At 36.3% G+C, this 20,434-nt stretch overlaps 1 protein-coding gene across 15 annotated transcripts in view; it reads left to right on the forward strand.

Moving 5' to 3' along the window:
* GPHN (gephyrin) overlaps positions 1-20,434 on the forward strand; it is a 674,811-nt gene that overhangs the window by 262,926 nt on the left and 391,451 nt on the right. For all 15 annotated transcript variants that reach the window (XM_055362127.2, XM_055362134.2, XM_055362131.2 and 12 more), the window contains exon 3: positions 2,484-2,541. In XM_055362127.2, coding sequence (XP_055218102.1) covers positions 2,484-2,541 — 58 coding nt within the window. The remainder of the gene's footprint in view (positions 1-2,483; positions 2,542-20,434) is intronic.

A 20,434-nucleotide genomic window follows, 5' to 3' on the forward strand; every position in this document is an offset into this window, starting at 1 on the left:
GTAATTGAGCATCATATCTAGAAAGTTTTTTTTTTTTTTTTGAGATGGAGTCTCGCCCTGTCGCCCAGGTTGGAGTGCAGTGGCGCAGTCTCAGCTCACTGCAACTCTGCCTCCCGGGTTCACGCCATTCTCCTGCCTCAGCCTCCCGAGTAGCTGGGACTGCAGGCGCCCACCACCACGCCCGGCTACTTTTTTGTATTTTTAGTAGAGATAGGGTTTCACCGTGTTAGCCAGGATGGTCTCGATCTCCTGACCTCGTGATCCGCCCGCCTCGGGCTCCCAAAGTGCTGGGATTACAGGCATGAGCCACCGCGCCCGACCATATCTACAAGGTTTTAATGTAGATATCATTCAGACTAATTTCTGTAATCTTGTCATTGTTATTTCCTCAAAGTGCTGTACCACAAATAAGAAAATAATTTGAATGCAATTAGAAAAAAAAATTTACTTTTATCCCAAAGCATTAGTAAGACATGGTTAGCAATAATGCATATATTTTACCTTACTTATTAAACTTGTCATGCTTCTCAATGCATTTCTTCCTGAGGTTGGACATCTTTATAATATAATTTAGCATTTTTAAACCTATGTATATTTTTTCTCTCAAAAAGTCTTGTATTCCACTTATATTGTTTAATGACCTGTTTAGTCAGTGTGTGATTCTCAGTTGAGAACTTTCAAAGCAATTGAACATAATTTTTCTCTAACCCAACTTTTATTTCTATCTGATTTTATATATGATTTCCATAATTATATTATTGTTCAAATAGAGCAAATCAAAGGTCCTTCCTTTGTACCATTAACATGTATCCACTTTTCAACTATTTTTTCTCTGTTAAAACATTTTAAAAATATAGCTACATTTGGAAATGATATAAAAGTATACTTTATTTAAAATACTGTAGGAAAATCTCAAACATTGTTGTCTTGTGTAAAATTATAACTCCAGGTCTGCTCAGATACTACACCTTTGCTTTAAAACATGCCTTTTCTCTGAATGCCACTGAAATTGTGAGATTAAAACCTATACGTTCTTTTTTTTTTCTTTCCAACTTTTATTTTAGTTCAGGGTGTACATTTGCAGGTTTGTTACATGGGTAAATTGCATGTCACGAGGGTTTGGTGTACAGATTATTTTGTCACCCAAGTAATAAGCATAGTTTTTGGATCATTTGGTTGGGTATCTTTTTTTTTAATGGAAACCAGAATGGTATTTATTATTTTACATTTGGGAGAGGAGATATCCTAAAGGGTCCAGAATACTTAAGTCTCTTACGTATGATACTCCTTTTTTTGTTACTGAGGTATACTTATAAGTGCAGATAAGTAATCAGAAGGTTCCTTGGTAAGCACTGAATTAGAACAAAGGCAGTTAGGTAATTTGGAGTTTAATAGCCTAGAGTACCTGATAGAGATGTGCTGGGGGCCACAACCCTGTATGTAATTTTAAAGTTTCTAAGTAGCCACATTTTAAAAAGTAAAAACAGATGAAATTAACTTTAATAATATATTTAACCCAATATATCAAAATGTTATTTTAACATGTAGTCAATATATTAAAATTATTCTGTTTTTCATACTAAGTATTCAAAATCTGGTGTGTATTTTACACTTTTGTACATCTCAACTCGTTCGTTTGCTGGTTCCTTCAGTTGCTTAAGAAAAATTACTGAATGTTTCTGTCTCAATTTTCCCATTTTTATAATAGAGATAATTGCAAGGATTAAATTAGATAATATATGATACATACTTGGCACATGATCTCATATAAAGCTTAGTTGCTTTCTAAAAAATATTTCAAACAGTTGAATATGACGTATAATGGCATCACTGTCTCAAGGCAAAGAACATTTTAAGGATTAAATTATCTGTAACTCCCGAATTCTCATCTCTTCCCCTTGGACAGTGCTGGGCACACACGTCTCTCTGACTCCCTATTCAAATTACTTAAAAAAAGAAGCAGAATCAATGTTCTTTCACCAGTTGTAGCACATGTGCCACACTAATGCAAGATGTTAATAACAAGGGAAACAAGGTCATGGGGAAGGAAGGGCAGAAATATGTGAATGCTCTAATTTCTGCTCTATTTTTCTGTAAACCTAAAGCTACTATAAAAAGTAAAAAGCTATGATTTCTTTCTTAAAAAAGTCAAACATGTTTGCTGTCAGTTCCTGATGCATGTTAGCTGTGACAGAATACAGCAGTAAAAGTGACAGTTTCAGCATTATTAAAATCATCAATAAGAGGAGCTTAGTTATGGGTAAAAAAATCTAACAATATTTTCTCTTCGATAGTCATTCATTATCTACCTCTTTTAAACTAATACATGGAAAATATATGCACAAAATGGTTGTTTTTCCTCCATGGTTGTTGGGGTGAATACTGGGAGTTATTGGTAGCATTCTGAAGGTAATGGCAGAAATCTTTCATACATTTTAAACACTATTGCTGGTTTTGAGAATATTTTCTTCTCCTAATTTCAGGTTGGGTGGGACTATATCAGCATACAAGATAGTACCAGACGAAATAGAAGAAATCAAGGTATAGTATGGCATTTTTCACCTCTACAAACATTTAGCATCTTGGTGAGGGGTGGGGAAGAGTTGCTTTTTCTTTATGCCATTGATATTTGGCTATGTTAGAATATTATTTAATTCTCAGTTATCATAGTGAATTAAAAATTTATATGTATCAGATAATCACCATCAGATTTATCTGCCATTTGCAATGAATTTCTGACTACAATATTAGGAGAATCAAAAAGGAACCCTTTCCTGTGTAGTTCATTAAAAATCTACATAAGAAAACACTGTGTATAAGCATGGGTGTGCATAATGGATTATCTTTTTATCTTGTTGCAATTTCTTTTCCCTATAAGCCTTCACCACTTTTAAATAATATCAGTCTTTTTTTTAATTATTATTATACTTTAAGTTTTAGGGTACGTGTGCACAATGTGCAGGTTAGTTACATATGTATACATGTGACATGCTGGTGCATTGCACCCACTAACTCGTCATCTAGCTTAGGTATATCTCCCAATGCTATCCCGAGATGGTTTTTTGAAACGATCAACAAAATTGATAGACCGCTAGCAAGACTAATAAAAAAAAAGAGAGAAGAATCAAATAGACGCAATAAAAAATGATAAAGGGGATATCACCACCGATCCCACAGAAATACAAACTACCATCAGAGAATACTACAAACACCTCTACGCAAATAAACTAGAAAATCTAGAAGAAATGGATAAATTCCTCGACAAATACACTCTCCCAAGACTAAACCAGGAAGAAGTTGAATCTCTAAATAGACCAATAACAGGAGCTGAAATTCTGGCAATAATCAATAGCCTACCAACCAAAAAGAGTCCAAGACCAGATGGATTCACAGCTGAATTCTACCTGAGGTACAAGGAGGAACTGGTACCATTCCTTCTGAAACTATCCCAATCAATAGAAAAAGAGGGAATCCTCCCTAACTCATTTTATGAGGCCAGCATCATCCTGATACCAAAGCTGGGCAGAGACACAACCAAAAAAGAGAATTTTAGACCAATATCCTTGATGAACATTGATGCAAAAATCCTCAGTAAAATACTGGCAAACCGAATCCAGCAGCACATCAAAAAGCTTATCCACCATGATCAAGTGGGCTTCATCCCTGGGATGCAAGGCTGGTTCAATATATGCAAATCAATAAATGTAATCCAGCATATAAACAGAACCAAAGGCAAAAACCACATGATTATCTCAATACATGCAGAAAAGGCCTTTGACAAAATTCAACAACCCTTCATGCTAAAAACTCTCAATAAATTGGTACTGATGGGACGTATCTCAAAATAATAAGAGCTATCTATGACAGACCCACAGCCAATATCATACTGAATGGGCAAAAACTGGAAGCATTCCCTTTGAAAACTGGCACAAGACAGGGATGCCCTCTCTCACCACTCCTATTCAACATAGTGTTGGAAGTTCTGACCAGGGCAATCAGGCAGGAGAAGGAAATAAAGGGTATTCAATTAGGAAAAGAGGAAGTCAAATTGTCCCTGTTTACAGACGACATGATTGTATATCTAGAAAACCCCATCATCTCAGCCCAAAATCTCCTTAAGCTGATAAGCAACTTCAGCAAAGTCTCAGGATACAAAATCAATGTACAAAAATCACAAGCATTCTTATACACCAATAACAGACAAACAGAGAGCCAAATCATGAGTGAACTCCCATTTACAATTGCTTCAAGGAGAATAAAATACCTAGGAATCCAACTTACAAGGGACATGAAGGACCTCTTCAAGGAGAACTACAAACCACTGCTCAGTGAAATAGTATCAGTCTTTTAGTACATATTTTTCTGGGTTCCTTTGAAAACACGATATGCCAATTTCAATTAAAAATTTACATTACAGTAATGAAAAATTGACTTACTCTTTAAAAATTAGAGCATTATGACATTATTCTGTCTCTAACATTTTACTAAGTCTTATGGAATATTAATTTTCTAACATAATATATTGTTCTTTTTCAAAAGCAAGATTGAATAATTGGATATTAATAATGAAGAATAAGCAATACTGGTTAAATTGTTAACAATGACATGTAAAGATCTCAACAAATCACTAAGCTTGATTTGATTAAACTTTTCAATATCAAGTTCAATAAATTCAAATCTTTCAATAAATTCAAATTCAATTCAAAATAATTATTTAATTCTATGACTCAAGACTCAAGGGGCTTTTTTTTTTTTTTTTTTTTGAGACAGTCTCGCTCTGTCACCCAGGCTGCAGTGCAGTGGCATGATCTCAGCTCACTGCAACCTCCAACCTCCTGGGTTGAAGTGATTTTCCTGCTTCAGCCTCCCCAGTAGCTTAGATTACAGGCACATGCCACCACACCCAGCTAATTTTTTTTTTAATTTTATTTTAGTAGAGATAAATTTTCTTCAAGTTGGCCAGGCTGGTCTTGAACCCCTGACCTCAGGTGATCCATCTGCCTCGGCCTCCCAAAGTGCTGGATTAAGGCTTGAGCCACTGCGCCCAGCCTCAAGGGACATTTTTGAAAAGAAAAAAATCTTGTAATTTGTTTGCATTATTTTTAAATCAAGTAAGCCCATTGATCTATTATATGATACACTATTAGCTTCAGTATGTCAAGTGTTCTAATGTATGGTCAACATCAGAAATTAATGTGGTAATTCTAGCTTCAAAAAAAATTTCAAGAAATTTATTTCAACTTTGTGTGAACTTGTAAAATATTTTAGCTAGGAGGAACTTTAGGTCTAATCCAGATCTCTCATTTTTCATATGAGGAAATTGAATAAAGATTTTATTTGACATTCAATAATGACTTCTAAAAATATCATCAAATGTTGTTAAAGGGTTGGAAAAGCATGAGGATATTACTTCTTGAAATATATTTTATAGTGACTCAAAAATTGAACTCTAGAAACTTTAAGCAATTAATAAATATATATAAATAAGCAACATTTATGTAAAGAATATTGAATTGAAATTATGTATTGTAAAGGCACCCTGTCTGATAATACAATTAAAATGTGTGTTAACTGATGAAGATAAACCAAGAGTTTTATGGAAATACATAGAAGGGACACCTGGACATTGGAAAAAGTAAATCAGCAAAGTCTTTCCAAGAGGTAACCCCCAGGAAATTGGAGTTTTATACAGAAGCGTAGACATGAAATAATAGGATACCAGATTATAGGGTATAAAATAAGGACTGGTAAGATAAAGGGCTGGAAGCAGGCCTTTATCCCATGTTAAGAAGTTTGGTTTTTATCCTGAAAATTATGGGATTCCTTTATGTGATTTTTAAGGAAAAAAGTAACATAATCATTTTGATACTTTTTTAAAGCCTTACTGTGGTGAATGAGAAAAGTGATTTCAGCAGAGAAGAGGTTCTACCTAGATGGAAGGAGACCAGGTTGCAGGAATGTAGGCACAAAATGATTAGAACCTGAACTCAAGCAGTGACAATGAGGCTAGAGAAGAAAACAAGATTTGAAAAATATTATTTCAGAAAGTAAAATCAGCAGTACTTGATAACTTATTGGATGTTTAGGGGAAATTGGGAAGATTGACTCAGATTTCTGTCTTGCGAAATTGAGTAGATGGTGTTGCTGTTAACTTAAAAAGGATGTTTTGGAGACAGAATATTATTAATAGGAAAGTGGATGTTTTGGACTTACTGAGTTTGAGGTCCCTCTCAGATTACCAAATATCCAATACGTCATTGAATAAATCAGCCTGGAACTCAGAAGAGAAACACAATCTAGTAATTGATATTAAGGTTTGTCCTCATACAAGAGAGTTAATTGAGGCCATGCTAGTCAGTGAATGGAATCTCACGGAAAAGTTATATGAGGTATTAAAATTGGGCTGAAGATGTAGCCTTAAGGAAGACTTACCCTAAAGGCAGAGTATTAATATATTATTTAATTAGTTTAATTAATTAGCAGGACTGTTGCCTATTTTTAAATAGTGATTTTTTTCCTAAAGGAATGAGCTTTTTTTTTTTTCATTGTGTGTGCTTTTTTTATTTTAGAGTTACAAGAGTTATCCCTCAGGAGATTCCTTTTAAAAAAAGCAGGATTCATGGATGATATGTAACATAATTTTTCTGTCGATTACTGGTATTATATCTAAAATAACTTGAGAGTTTGAGGCCTGAGGCATTAAAAAAAATGAGGAATTCATCTTGCTTTCAAAGTACTCAAAGAAAAACTGTTCTAAAACATTTCACCAATATTTGATGGCACATTAGCATTTTCAGCTGAAATCAGTTACGATCGTTTTTGTTTTAGCTGAAAGAAATGTGAAGCATACGGATGTAATGTTCATTTCAGTTGGGTAATATCTGAGTAATCTTAAATTATCTAAACAGAACAATTGAGTTTGAATTTGATATGCTACCTATAGTATATACCATGTATAAATAAATATGCATATGTATTTTTGTTATTAAAATAATATGACTGATTAAACATAAATCACATTTTGGCAGATGTGGGAATCTTTCACAATTTTCTAGCACCAGAAATTATCTAGTTCGTAAATTTTTTCAATTACACATATATTTATTGATTGTAATAAATCACTTCAAAACTGAATGGATTCTTAGCCCTTAGCCACATAAAGAGTGAATAAATTCCTGGCCCAATCAGAAGTCCCTTTTTCACCCTAGATGTAACCACTATTCTGATTTCTTTCTTTCTTTTTTTTTTTTTTGATATGGAGTCTCCGTTGCCCGGGCTTGAGTGCAGTGGCACGATCTCAGCACACTGCAACCTCTACCTCCCGGGTTCAAGCAATTCTCCTGCCTCAGCTTCCTGAGTAGCTGGGACTACAGGCATGCGCCACCACACCCAGCTAATTTTTGTATTTTTAGTAGAGACAGGGTTTTGCTATGTTGGCCAGGCTGGTCTCGAACCTTCTGACCTGAAGTGATCCACCTGCCTCGGCCTCCCAAAGTGCTGGGATTACAGGCGTGAGCCACCGCGCCTGGCCTACTATTATGATTTTTATCATTATCAATTCCTTGCTTTTGTTCCGTTTTACCAACATATATACACATCCCTAAGCATTACAATTCATGTTTGCTCTCTTTGAACTTCATATGAATTAAATCATATTGTATGCAGTTTTTTTGTGCCTTGCTTTTTTATCAACCGTTTTTGTAGGATTCATTCATGTTATTGACTGTAACTAAGGTCTTTGTTTAATTGTAAAATACACCACTGTACCACAGATCACTGAGACATTCTACTGTTGAATATTTAGCTTGTTTCCATTTGGGACGATTATGAAAAATGATGCTATAAACATTATTATAAGAGCATCCTGGTACTCATGTGTAAGTTTCTCTGAAGTGTATACTGAAGAGTGGAATTCCTGGGTATTAAGAAACATGTATTTTCCACTTTCCTGACTGAAATCTCACTTTTCGAAAGTAGTTATGCCAGTTTACACTACCATCTTGAATGCATTTATTTTAAATAGATAGATTTAAATATTCTTTGTCTGCAATGTATATTACTATAGATTTTATTTATATGTGAGGTGACTAAATTGATACAATATTTTTAAAATGTGTCTTTGTTTTTCCAGCCCATGGGAAAAATCCTGAGGGATAATTCTTAATGAAAAAGTCCATTTTTGCCCCACTGGTTTGAATTTTGCCTCATGTATCTTATACTAAATTTTCCAATTTAGGACATATGCATACTTAAGTCTGTCTTTTCCTGAACTTCTGTTCCATTAATCTATTTATTCTTTTCTCAGCACTGTATGGTTTTGATTATAGCGCTTTTTTAGCATAGTAGGAAAGGTCCTGTGTTGTTTTTCTTTTTTATTTTATTGGCTCATGTATTGATTGCTCCAGATAACATTATAATATCTCTGTCATGTTTCAAAAGTATTCCTGCTGAGGAGACTTCCAGCCAAGATGGAGTAGCTTCATTCCTTCCAGATCCTTCCTATTACTACTAAAAATGCCTAGGCATTATAAAATAAACATAGAAAGATTCTGGGCCAGGTGCGGTGGCTCATGCTTGTAATCCCAGCACTTTGGGAGGCCAAGGCGGGCGGATCACGAGGTCAGGAGATTGAGACCATCCTGGCTAATGCGGTGGAACCCTGTCTCTACTAAAAATACAAAAATAATAATAATAATTAGCCATGTGTGGTGGCATGCGTCTGTAGTCCCAGCTACCTGAGAGGCTGAGGCAAGAGAAGAATCGCTTGAACCCGGGAGGTGGAGGATGCAGTGAGCTGAGATGGTGCCACTGCACTCCAGCCTGGATGACAGAGTGAGACTCCATCTCAAAAACAAACAAACAAACAAAAAAACCAAAAGAAAGAAAGAAAGATTCTGAAAGATGGAAAGAAGAAGGCAGACTACCTGGCTACCTGGGAACCTCAGGAATTGAGAAATGACATGGCAGTGAGTTACTTGGGTTTCCTTATTATCTCCTGTATATTCTGGACAGGATACTGAAGAAAGCCTTCAACCTGGAACCACCAACAGGTGGCGTAAACAAAAAATACCCCTACAAAAGCCTGTTTGTCTAGCCAACAGACAAGGACAAGGGTCACCTAAGAGGCAAGAATGGCTTTTCAGCAATATTTGCCCTACTACAGCTAAGCACCAATGGAAAAACTGTTCAGTTCCCTTATAGTTTCAGTTGAGTCAAGCAGGCAGCTGATATTCCACATCACCCCCTGCCATCCCACAGAAGTAAGTGGCATAGTTCTGAATCCCTCACCTGGTGGTGGCAGCAGGGCTGAGTAGGGAGCTATTCTTCCATCTTTCACCTGGCAGAGCAGATGTCACTCTGATTTCCTGGCTATGATATTAAAGTTGAAACCAAGCAGAAGTTGATCTATCACCAGCCCAGTGGAAACAAGCTGTGCTCCAATTTTCCCAGCAGGGTAGTGTCAGTGGAGTCCAGTGATGAGCTGAGCCTCCATCCCCATTCAATAGCAGTGAGACTTAACAAGGCAGCACAAAGTAGAGCTAGTCACCACTGTTTCACCTTTCCTTTCCCACGTAAGTGAGGCCTGGCAGAGGGGCGAACCTCTACCCCCAGCTGTATCAACAAGGCTAAGCCAGGTGAGGCTATTCGTACTTCTGCTCACAATATGAGTCAACCATCTACTCTCCCCCACCCTTGGTATTAGCATGCGCCCCTACTTGGTATCAACAGTGGAGCAAGATAATGTCAACTTTCACCAGAAAGGTCTCAGCAGAGCCAAGAGGGGAGCTGAACTTCTACCTTACAGTCTTAAATTAAGCAGTGTGAATCAGTGCTTCACTTTTGCCAGAGTGGTGTCAGTGAGACCTTGCAGAAGCTGAACATGCATGTCCATAAGGCCCTTGTGTTACATTGCGACATGGGGGACATCTGCTAAAAAAGATTAAATAGTCTCGAATATAAAATACCAAATGTCCTAGGTGACAATAAAAATATCAGTCATCATACCAAGAACAAGGAAAATCACAGCATGAGTGAGAAAAAAACGGTCTACAGACACCAACACAAAGAAGATTCAGGTGTTGAAATTATCTGACAAAGATTTTAAAGCACCTATTATAAAAGTGCTTCAGTAAGCAACTATGAATTCTCTTAAAAAATGAAAAAATGGAAAATCTTGCCAAATAAAAATTATAAAAGGAACCAAATGAAAATTATAGAACTGAGAAATACCATCACCAATATAGAAAACTTACAGGGGGCAACAGACGGAAGTGGCACAACATTTTTCAAGTGCTGGAAAAAAGAACTGTCAACTACAAATGCCATATTCAATGAAGTTATTCTTCAAGAATGAGTAAGGACATACTCAAACGAGAAAACTAAAAGAATTTGTCACTAGAAAACCACTCTGAAAGAGTGGCTAAATAAATTCTTTAAAGGGAAAGGAAGTAATAGAAAAAGGCCTGAAATTTCAGAAAGGAGAAAACAGCAGAATGGGTCAATACAATAGATTGTATTTTCTTATAATTTTTAAAATCACAGTTATACTGTATAATATGGTATTCTATATATGTACATACTTAACACAATCATATTTAAAATGTGGAAGGGTAAAGTTGCCTAAATGGAGGTAAGATTTCTGTATTTCACTTGGAATGATAAAATGTCAATACTGGTAGAGTGTGGTAAGTTATATCTGTATATTGTAATACTGAGAACAGCCACTGAGAAAAGTATACAAAGCAATATACTCAAAACGCTATGAATAAAGGTAGAATTCTAAAAAGTGTTTAAGTGATTCACAATAAGCAAGCATATAAAAACAGGAAAAAGAAACAGGACAAAAACAGAAAATAGATAATAAAATGGCAGACTTAAGGTCTATGGTCTTAATACTTACCTTAAATATAAATAACCTAAATATGCCAATTAAAAGACAGATTTTGACAGAATGGATTTTTAAAAAATGATCCAATAAATGCCATTCTAAAGAAACTAATTTCAAAAACGATGACATAAGTAGGTAGTAAGCAATAGGATACAGAAGGATGGCGAAAGATTTATGTGTGAACACAAATTTTAAAAATAAAAAGCAGGAGTGGGCTGGGCACAGTGGCTTACGCCTGTAATCCCAGCCTTTGGGGAGGTCAAAGCGGGTAGATCACCTGAAGTCGGGAGTTCTAGACCAGCCTGGCCAACATGGTGAAACCTGTCTCTACTAAAAGTACAGGAATAGCCAGGCATGGTGGCACATGCCTGTAGTCCCCACGACTCAGGAGGCTGAGGCAGGAGAATCACTTGAACCGGGGAGGTGGAGGTTGCAGTGAGCCAAGATCACACCACTGCACTCCAGCCTGGATGACAGAGTGAGACTCCATTTCAAAAATAAATAAATAAATAAATAAATAAAATGTAAAAAGCATTAGTGGCTGTATTAATATCAGACCAAGTAGACTTCAGAACAAGAAAAATTCTGGAGACAGAGAGGACATCCCATAATGTGAAAGGCTCAATCCACCAGGAAAACAGCAGTCTTAAAAGTATGTGTACCAAAAATTGAAATATACAGAATGCTCCACCAAAAATTAAACAACACACATTTTTTTTCAAGCACACATGAAACATTTACCTTGGAAAACCATATCCTGAGTCATAAAACAAGCCAAAACAGTGCTTAAAAATTGTAATTATGCATAGTATGTCCTCTGACCATAATGGAACCAAACAAAAAAAAAAAAAACAGAAAAATATCAGGAAAAGCTCTAATACATGCCAGAGGAAATTAAAAGATACTCTAGTAAATAATCAAATAAGATGTCTCAAATGAAATTTTAAAAATTTACACAAATGAAAATGAAAATATAACACATCAAAAAATCTGTAAAGCAGTGAAAGCAGGGCTGAGAGGAAAAATTATATGCAATGCAGACATTAAGAGAAGAGGAAAGTTCTCAAATCAGTAATCTAAGTTTTTTCCTCCAGAAACTAGAAGAAAAGAAGAGCAAAATATATTCAGAGCTATCAAAAGAAAGAAAACAATGAATTAAGTATTGAAATAAATAAAATTGAAAACAGGAAAACAATAGTCAGTAAAATAAAATCTGCTTCTTTATAAAGCTCAAAGAAATTGGTAAGCCTCTTGCTACATTGCAAAGATAAAGGAGAAAGGGCACAATCACCAATGTCATGAATAAAACAAGGAGTATTACTACAGATCTTCTATTCTTTAAAAGGATAATTAGGTAATACTATTAAAAACTTCATACTCATAAATTGTACAATTTAGCAGAAATGGACCAATTCCTTGAAAATCACAAACTTCTAAAACTAACCAAGATGAAATAGACAATCTACATGGTATAAAAGCCATTAAGTAACTTAAATTCATAATGAAAAAGTTCCTGAAAAAGAAAGCCTCAGGACTTTCTTTTTGGTTTCACTGGAGAATTCTACCAAATATTTAAAAAAGAATTATCATCAGTTTCAGTCAATCTCCTCCAAAAAAATAAAAGATGAGGAAATGCATTTCATGAGTCTAATGTAATGTTGATACCAAAAACAGAGAAAGACAGTGCAAAGAAAATGGAAAACCAGTATCTCTTACGAACTAAAATCCTCAATAAAATATTATCAATTAAATCCAACAATGTATAAAAAGAATTAAGTGCCACGACAATTTGACATTTATTTGAAATATACAGAAAACTACTTCAGTAGTAGAAAAACAATAAATCTAATCTACCATGTCAAGAGCTAAAGATGAAAAATCAAATGATCATATCGATTGATGCAAAAATAGCATCTGACAAAATTCAAAACCCATTCATAATAAGAACTCTCAGCAAACTAGGACTAGATGGGACCTTAACTTGATTAAGAGCATCTAGAGAAAACCTATAGCTAACAGCATACTTAATGGTGAAAGAATGTTTTCCTTCAAAAATTGGAAACAAAGCAATAATATCTTCTTTGACTACTTTTATTCAACATAGTACTAGAAATGCTAGGTAGCACAATAACGCAAGAATATGTGCTAAAACCACATAGATTAGAAAGTAAGAAACAAAACTCTTCCTGTTTGCAGACCACTTGATTATCTGCATAGGAAAAAATGACTATAAGAATAAGTCATTTTAGCTGCTTTGTGGCATATAAGATAAACACAAAAAGAAAAAAAATCAGTTGGATTTCTATATACTATAAACAAACATTTGGAAACTGAAATTTAAAATAACACCATTTACAATTGTTCAAAAGAAAATAAAATATCTAGATACAAACTTACAAGCACACATGTTATCTTTACGCAAAAACTGCCAAACAACAAAGAAATAAAAGGACACTTGAATAAAGACACATTCTGTGTTCAAATATTGAAAAATTCAGCATAGTAATGATGTCAGTTCTCCCCTAATTGAACCATAAATTTAATGCTATACCTATCAAAATCCTGGCAAGTGTTTTGTGTCTATAAAATTATATAAATTTATTTTAAAATTATATGGAAAAACACAAAACCTAGAACAGCTAAGACAATTTTTAAAAAGAACAAAGTGGAAAGAATAACTCTACCCAATGAAAGTTTCATTCTGTATCTACAGTATTCAAGATAGTATAATATTGGCAGAGAAATAAAAACATAAATCAATGAAACAGAATAGAGAACCTATAATAGGCTTATACAAATATATTCAATTGGTTTTTAATAAAGATGCAAAAGTTCAATGGAGAATAGACTTCAACAAATGGTGCTGGAGCAATTGGAAATCAACAGGCAAAAAAAAAGAATCTCAGTCTATGCCTCATGCTTTATTACAAAATTATTTCAAAATACATAGTAGACTTTAATATAAAAAGTATAATAAATAAATATATATTATATATATAAACTGTAAAACTGTCAGAAGAAAAAAAAGCAAAAGTCTTTATGACCTGGGGCTAGATGAATGAAGAGGCCTTAGACTCAACACAAAAAGCACGGTTCATACAATGTAAATTTCACAAACTGGAGCTCATCAACATACAAAAATTTTGTTCTGTGAAAGAATGAAAACAAAAACTGCAGGCTGGGTGCAGTGGCACAGTCCTGTAATCCCAGCACTTTGGAAGGCCGAGGCAGGCTGATTACCTGAGGTCAGGAGTTCAAGACCAACCTGGACAACATGGTGAAACCTTTTCTCTACTAAAAATACAAAAACTACCCAGGCATGGTGGCTGGCACCTGTAATCCCAGCTACTCTGGAGGCTGAGGCGGGAGAATCGCTTGAACCCAGAAGGCGGAAGTTGCAGTGAGCCAAAATGGCGCCATTGCACTCCAGTCTGGGCAACAGAATGAGACTCCATCTCAAAAAAGAGGATCAAAACGAGACAACAGTTAATCTATGAATGACAAAATATTGACAAATCATGTTTTTAACTGTGATTGCCCTAAAACACACAATGACATATGATGATTTTATGTAATATTTATAATTATTAATGATAACATACTGTAAATCATATCAGAATTGTAGGAGTTTCCCATTATTTGGAACACATACCAGTAACATATTTATACAAATACAGCTAAAAGAAAGCTAACATCATTTCACATTTGACATTGCATCCTGTATGATTTTTATACCAAATAAACATTTCATCTTTGCATTGATGTGCTATTAATGTTAAACCCACTCCTTTTTGTTTGTTTGTTCATTTTTGTTTATGTTTTTTTGAGACGGAGTTTTGCCCTTTTGCCCAGGCTGGAGTGAAATGGTACAATGTCAGCTCACTGCAACCTCCAACCCCCAGGTTCAAGTGACTCTCCTACCTCAGCCTCCCAAGTAGCTGGAATTACAGGCGCCCGCCACCAGGCCTGGCTAATTTTTTGTAGTTTTAGTAGAGATGGGGTTTCACCATGTTTTAGTAAAGATGGGGTTTTGCCAGTAGGCTGATCTCAAACTCCTGACCTCAGGTGATCCACCCACCTCAGCCTCCCAAATAAACCCACTTCTTAATAAAACCTATCCAGTTTTAATCAGTTTGACCAGAAGGTAAGATTTTTCTAAACGTTGTATAACCCTTTACAATTTTTGTTAAAGAGCAGATCAGTGTTCTGAGACAAACCCTGTTGTGCTTTTATTCCAATGTTCAATTTATGGAAAAACTGAATAATACCCCTTTATCCAGTATGTTCACACACAGAATCTCTTTTACAATTAATTTTTCACAAACCTTCCACAATTTGTTCAAACCTTCATCTTTATCCTAACTTAAAACAATCCTTTAATATTTAATCTAGCCAAATAATTCCACATTTCCATGCCTTCTTATAATCTTTTACCAAAAGCACATCTTACTTTCCTTACACACTTTGCATGTAAAACTGTTTCTTCAGTAGTCTCAATTATGTGTTACAATGTTAACTCAGCCATTTTTATTTTTAAGCCAATTAATTAGAGCTCTTTCATATGTAAACATCATACACACAACACATACAAATACATACACAGACATAAGATCCAGTAGTTAAAAGGTTTTTCACTTGCCAGTTTCTTAATTCAATTACTGGCTTTAGGGTTGATCCCTTGGAGGAACAGGGCCAGGAAAGCATGCAGTTTCTATGGCCTAATAACCAGGCTCAGCTGGAAGGCAAAAACAGGTCCCCAGAATTAAGGGTCTCATTTTTATACTGAATCCTGGATCCCCAAAAGAGAAATGCTATGTAAGAAAACAGTGTGATGATTTTACTGTGCATTTCATTGCAAAGCAATCTGAAGCCAATCAGTCCATCCCCATGGGAATCTTCTCTCTTAGTGGGGGGTGGGGACATCATCATACCTTCCAGGTGGCCAGGAGCATGCTTCTGTAATCCAAACGTGCAGAGAGCTGAGTATCTTTCCATAACTGACATTAGCTATCCCCAAAAGTATATTTCCTACCCAGTTGTTACACACCAAAGTTCTCTCATAATGTGAAGTAATTTCTGATATCCTGAAAAATAAAAAACATAAGATAACGTAATTCAAGACAAAACAGAACCTTAGATTTTGAGAGGGATCTGTCTACTTTCAATTCCTGGGGTTTCATGAGGAAAACAGAAGTTTTTCCCAAAATGGGGTCTGTGGTGCCTTCTCTGTTTTTCCCTAGGCTGTTAAAGCTTGAATATTTACTTTTAATTAAGCTTTTAACCATAGCACTCTTTTTAAAAAGTTTTTTTAAAAATCTCTTATTACCCAGCTTTAGTCACGCCAAACTGCCAATATTTCTGGCTTTTGAACTTTACTAAATGTAACCTCCCAGGGGCTCAGTGAAAGGAAAGTTTAAGACAGTTCATGGAGGAGAGGTGAATCAACAAATGGCAAAGGTTACCCAAAGATCAGCCAGGAAGTACTCATTACCTAGGCTGAAAATTGAACCTGAATCCAGGGCCACTATTGGGAAAAGACAAAGCTTTAACTGCTAAGCTACAGCACTGGGCAATTTCCATTGCCCTTCCCAGAAAAAGCCTAGAGCAGTAAATTTTGAGTTTGAAATGGCTTTTAAATGCTCAAGATAATTTTTAGAGCTAACTAGGACATGAATCCCCAAATTCCTATTTCCTGGAAGGTAGAGACCAAGAGAAGGTACTGCCACATGATTACAAGGTCAAGCTCCCAAGGACATTTTTCAGCATGTGGTCTCTGGGCAAGATGGTTGCCCTGTGTAACAGAAAAGATAGGAAAGGGAAAGGGGAGAAAGGGTTTGCGCTGCCTGTAGCAGGGCGGGGAGGGTCAGGGAACTCAGGAGCTCAGGGAAGCCAGAGAAAGTCCCACCCATTGCAGTGACACTGAATGAAAAGTTCAGGCAGCCACTTGTCAGTAATGAAGGGTTTTTTTTTCCACAAGACCCATCAGCTCTGAAGTTTCCCCCTTTGGGGAGAAGAAAGCTCCCCATGTCCCATAATTTTGTATATGCCTAATTCTGTCACCAACAGCCATCAGCAAAGATTGCAAGGCAGATTAATCCAAAGAGAATAGTAATTAAAATTCTTTAATGCCAAATACATTTTTAACCAAATGGACTTTACCAAGAGGGGCCTCTAACCCCCTCAATCTTAGGAAGAACTCTAACCTTCCTATGTTGGGCCTTGAACCCAAGTTCAGTCAAGCATCCTTGCCTTTTATCAAGAGGGGCTTTTAACCCACTCTGTCTTAAGAGAGACTCTAACTTTCCCAAGTTGGGACTCAAACCCAATCCCATCCTTTACCTGGGTACCCCACCACTTACTGAAAGTCGGCCAACCAGTGCTGCAGTCTATTTCCTTTGGGTTGGGGGTTTCCTCAGTATTGTCCCTTTGGGGGTTATCAGGGAGATGCTGCCTGAACAGGGTCCTGATCCAGCCCCAAGAGAGGGTTCTTGAATCTCACACAAGAAAGAATTCGAGACAAATCCATAAATTGAGAGCAAGTTTATTAGATAAATAAATAAATAAAATGGCTACCCCATGGGCAGAGCAGCAGCATGAGCTGCTGGTTGGCCACTTTTATGGTTATTTCTTGATTATATGCTAAGTAAGGGGTACATTATTCATGAGTTTTCCAAGAAAAGGGGAGGCAATTCCTGGAACTGAGAGTTCCTCATTTTTTTAGACCATATAGGGTAATTTCTGACATTGCCATGGCATTTGTAAACTGTCATGGCATTGGTGGGAGTGTCTTTTAGCATGCTAATGCATTACTATTAGTGTATAACAAGTAGTAAAGCCAACTAGAGGTCACTGTCATTGCCATCTTGGTTTTAGTGGATTTTGGCTGGCTTCTTTACCACAGCCTGTTTTACCAGCAAGGTCTTCATGACCTGTATCTTCTGCTGACCCCCTAGCTCATCCTGTGAGTAAGTGTATTAGTCCATTCTCATGCTCCTAATAAATACATAGCAGAGACTGGGTAATGTGAAAAGGAAAGAGGTTTAATTGACTCACAGTTCCACGTGGCTGGGGAGGCCTTACAATCATGGCGGAAGGAGAAGGAAGAGAAAAGTCACATCTTACATGGTGACAGGCAAGAGAGCTTGGCAGGGGAACTCCCATTTATAAAACCATCATGTCTCATGAGATTTATTCACTACCGTGAGAACAGTATGGGGGAAATTACCCCCATGATTCAATTATCTCCACCTGGCCCTGCCCGTGACACATGGGAATTATTATAATTCAAGGTGAGATTTGAGTAGGGACATAGCTAAACTCTATCAGTAAGAATGTCGTAACTCCTGGGAATGCAGCCCTGTACGTCTCAGCCTTGTTTTACCTAGCCCTTATTTAAGATGGAATTACTCAGGTTCAAACACCTCTGACAGGAGGATCACTTGAGACCAGGAGTTCAAGACCAGCCTGGGCAACAAAATGAGACCCCATCTCTACAAAAAATAAATAAAATAATACAAATTAGCTAGGCATGTTAGTGCACAACTGTAGTTCTAGCTACTCAAGAGGCTGAGGTGGGAGGATCAGTTAAGCCCAGGAAGCAGAAACTGCAGTGAGCTGTGATCACACCACTGCACAGAAAAAGAAAAAAAAAAAACTGTCAGTCAACGAAGGAATACTATTTTTAAAAAATGAAGATGAAATAAAGACATGTCCAAATAAAAAAAAAGAGTTTGTTGTCAGCAGACTCACCATGCAAAAAATAAAATTAAATTTTTAAAAGCAGTTGACCAGAGATAGTGAGTCAAATGCATACACACAAAAACAAGGAGCACTAGTAAAGTGCAAAGACCAGCTCAGTCAGGGAGACCCTAACCCAGTGGTGCTAGAGGAATTAAAGACACACAGAAATATAGAGACGTGAAGTGGGAAATCAAGGGTCTCACAGCCTTCAGATCTGAGAGCCTGAACAGAGATTTACCTACGTATTTATTAACAGCAAGCCAGTCATTAGCATTGTTTCTATAGATATTCGATTAACTAAAAGTATCCCTTATGGGAAACGAAGGGATGGGCCAAAATAAAGGGGTGGGTCTGGCTAGTTATCTGCAGCAGGAACATGCCCTTAAGGCACAGATCGCTCATGCTATTGTTTGTGGTTTAAGAATGCCTTTAAGCGGTTTTCCACCCTGGGCGGGCCAGGTGTTCCTTGCCCTCATTCCCGTAAACCCACAACCTTCCAGCGTGGGCCTTACAGCCATCACGAGCATGTCACAGTGCTGCAGAGATTTTGTTTATGGCCAGTTTTGGGGCCAGTTTATGGCCAGATTTTGGGGGGCCTGTTCCCAACAGTAAAGCTAATTGTACAATTATAGAAGACAGTATAAGTTCATATTTCTTGTCCTTTTTCTCCTAATTAATTTAAAAAACAATACATGTATAATTGGTTGAACCTACAACATATAGACATGTAATATATTTGACAGGGAAAGCACAAAGAAGATGGGTAGAAGCAAAGCTGAATTGGAGTAAGTACATAACACCAGATGGTATGTCAAATCCACAGGAACAAAATAATAAAACCAGAAATGGTAAATAAGATGGTTAATATAATAAGCCATATAAATATATTCTTGTCCTTTCGGTTTCTTTAATAGACATAAATTATATAAGGTAATAATTATAGCAATCTTTTGTTGGGTTTTGAGTGTGTGCATATGTCTGTATACATATATGTGCATATACATATATATATCTGTGTGTGATTGTGTATACTTATACATAAGTATACACATGCATATGTAGTATGTGTAGTGGCACAAAAAGAGAGAAGAGAGAATAGAACTATTTAGGAGTAACATTTCTATATTTCGTGGAATTAAGTTCTGATAAGATATTCATCGTAAAACCCTAGAGCAACGATTAAAGAATATAGCTCCAAAAATATGGTTAAAAAAGGGAATTAAAATATTACACTAGAAAATATTCACTTCATGTAAAAGAAAACATTAAAAGGGAATAAAGGAACTAATAAGAGACGTATAGAAAACATAGAGAAAAATGGCAAATGTAAATCCAGATATATCATTAATATCATTAAATGTGAATGGATTTAACAATTCAATCATAAGGCATACATTGTCAGACTGAATGACAAGTATTTTTAAAGACCCCTCTGTGTGCTTTCTGCAGTAGACATATTGTGTATTCAGAGATACATATGGATTGAAATTAAAAGGATAGAAAAAATATATATTATGCTGATATAGTCTGGATCTGTGTCCACACCCAAATCTCATGTTCAGTGTTGGAGGTGGGGCCTGGTGGGAGGTGACTGGATCATGAGGGCAGCTTCTCATGAATGGTTTAGTACCATCCCCTTGGTGCTGTTCTTGTGATATTGAGTGAGTTCTTGAGATATCTGGTCATCTAAAAGTGTGTAGCCCCTTCCCACTTGCTCTCTCATGCTGCTGCTCTGGCCATGTAAGACGTGTCTTCTGCCATAATGTAAGTTTCCTGAGGCCTCCCCAGATGCCCAGCAGATGCCAT

This window comes from Gorilla gorilla, chromosome 15 (assembly GCF_029281585.2).
Source record: "Gorilla gorilla gorilla isolate KB3781 chromosome 15, NHGRI_mGorGor1-v2.1_pri, whole genome shotgun sequence".
NCBI lineage: Eukaryota > Metazoa > Chordata > Mammalia > Primates > Hominidae > Gorilla > Gorilla gorilla.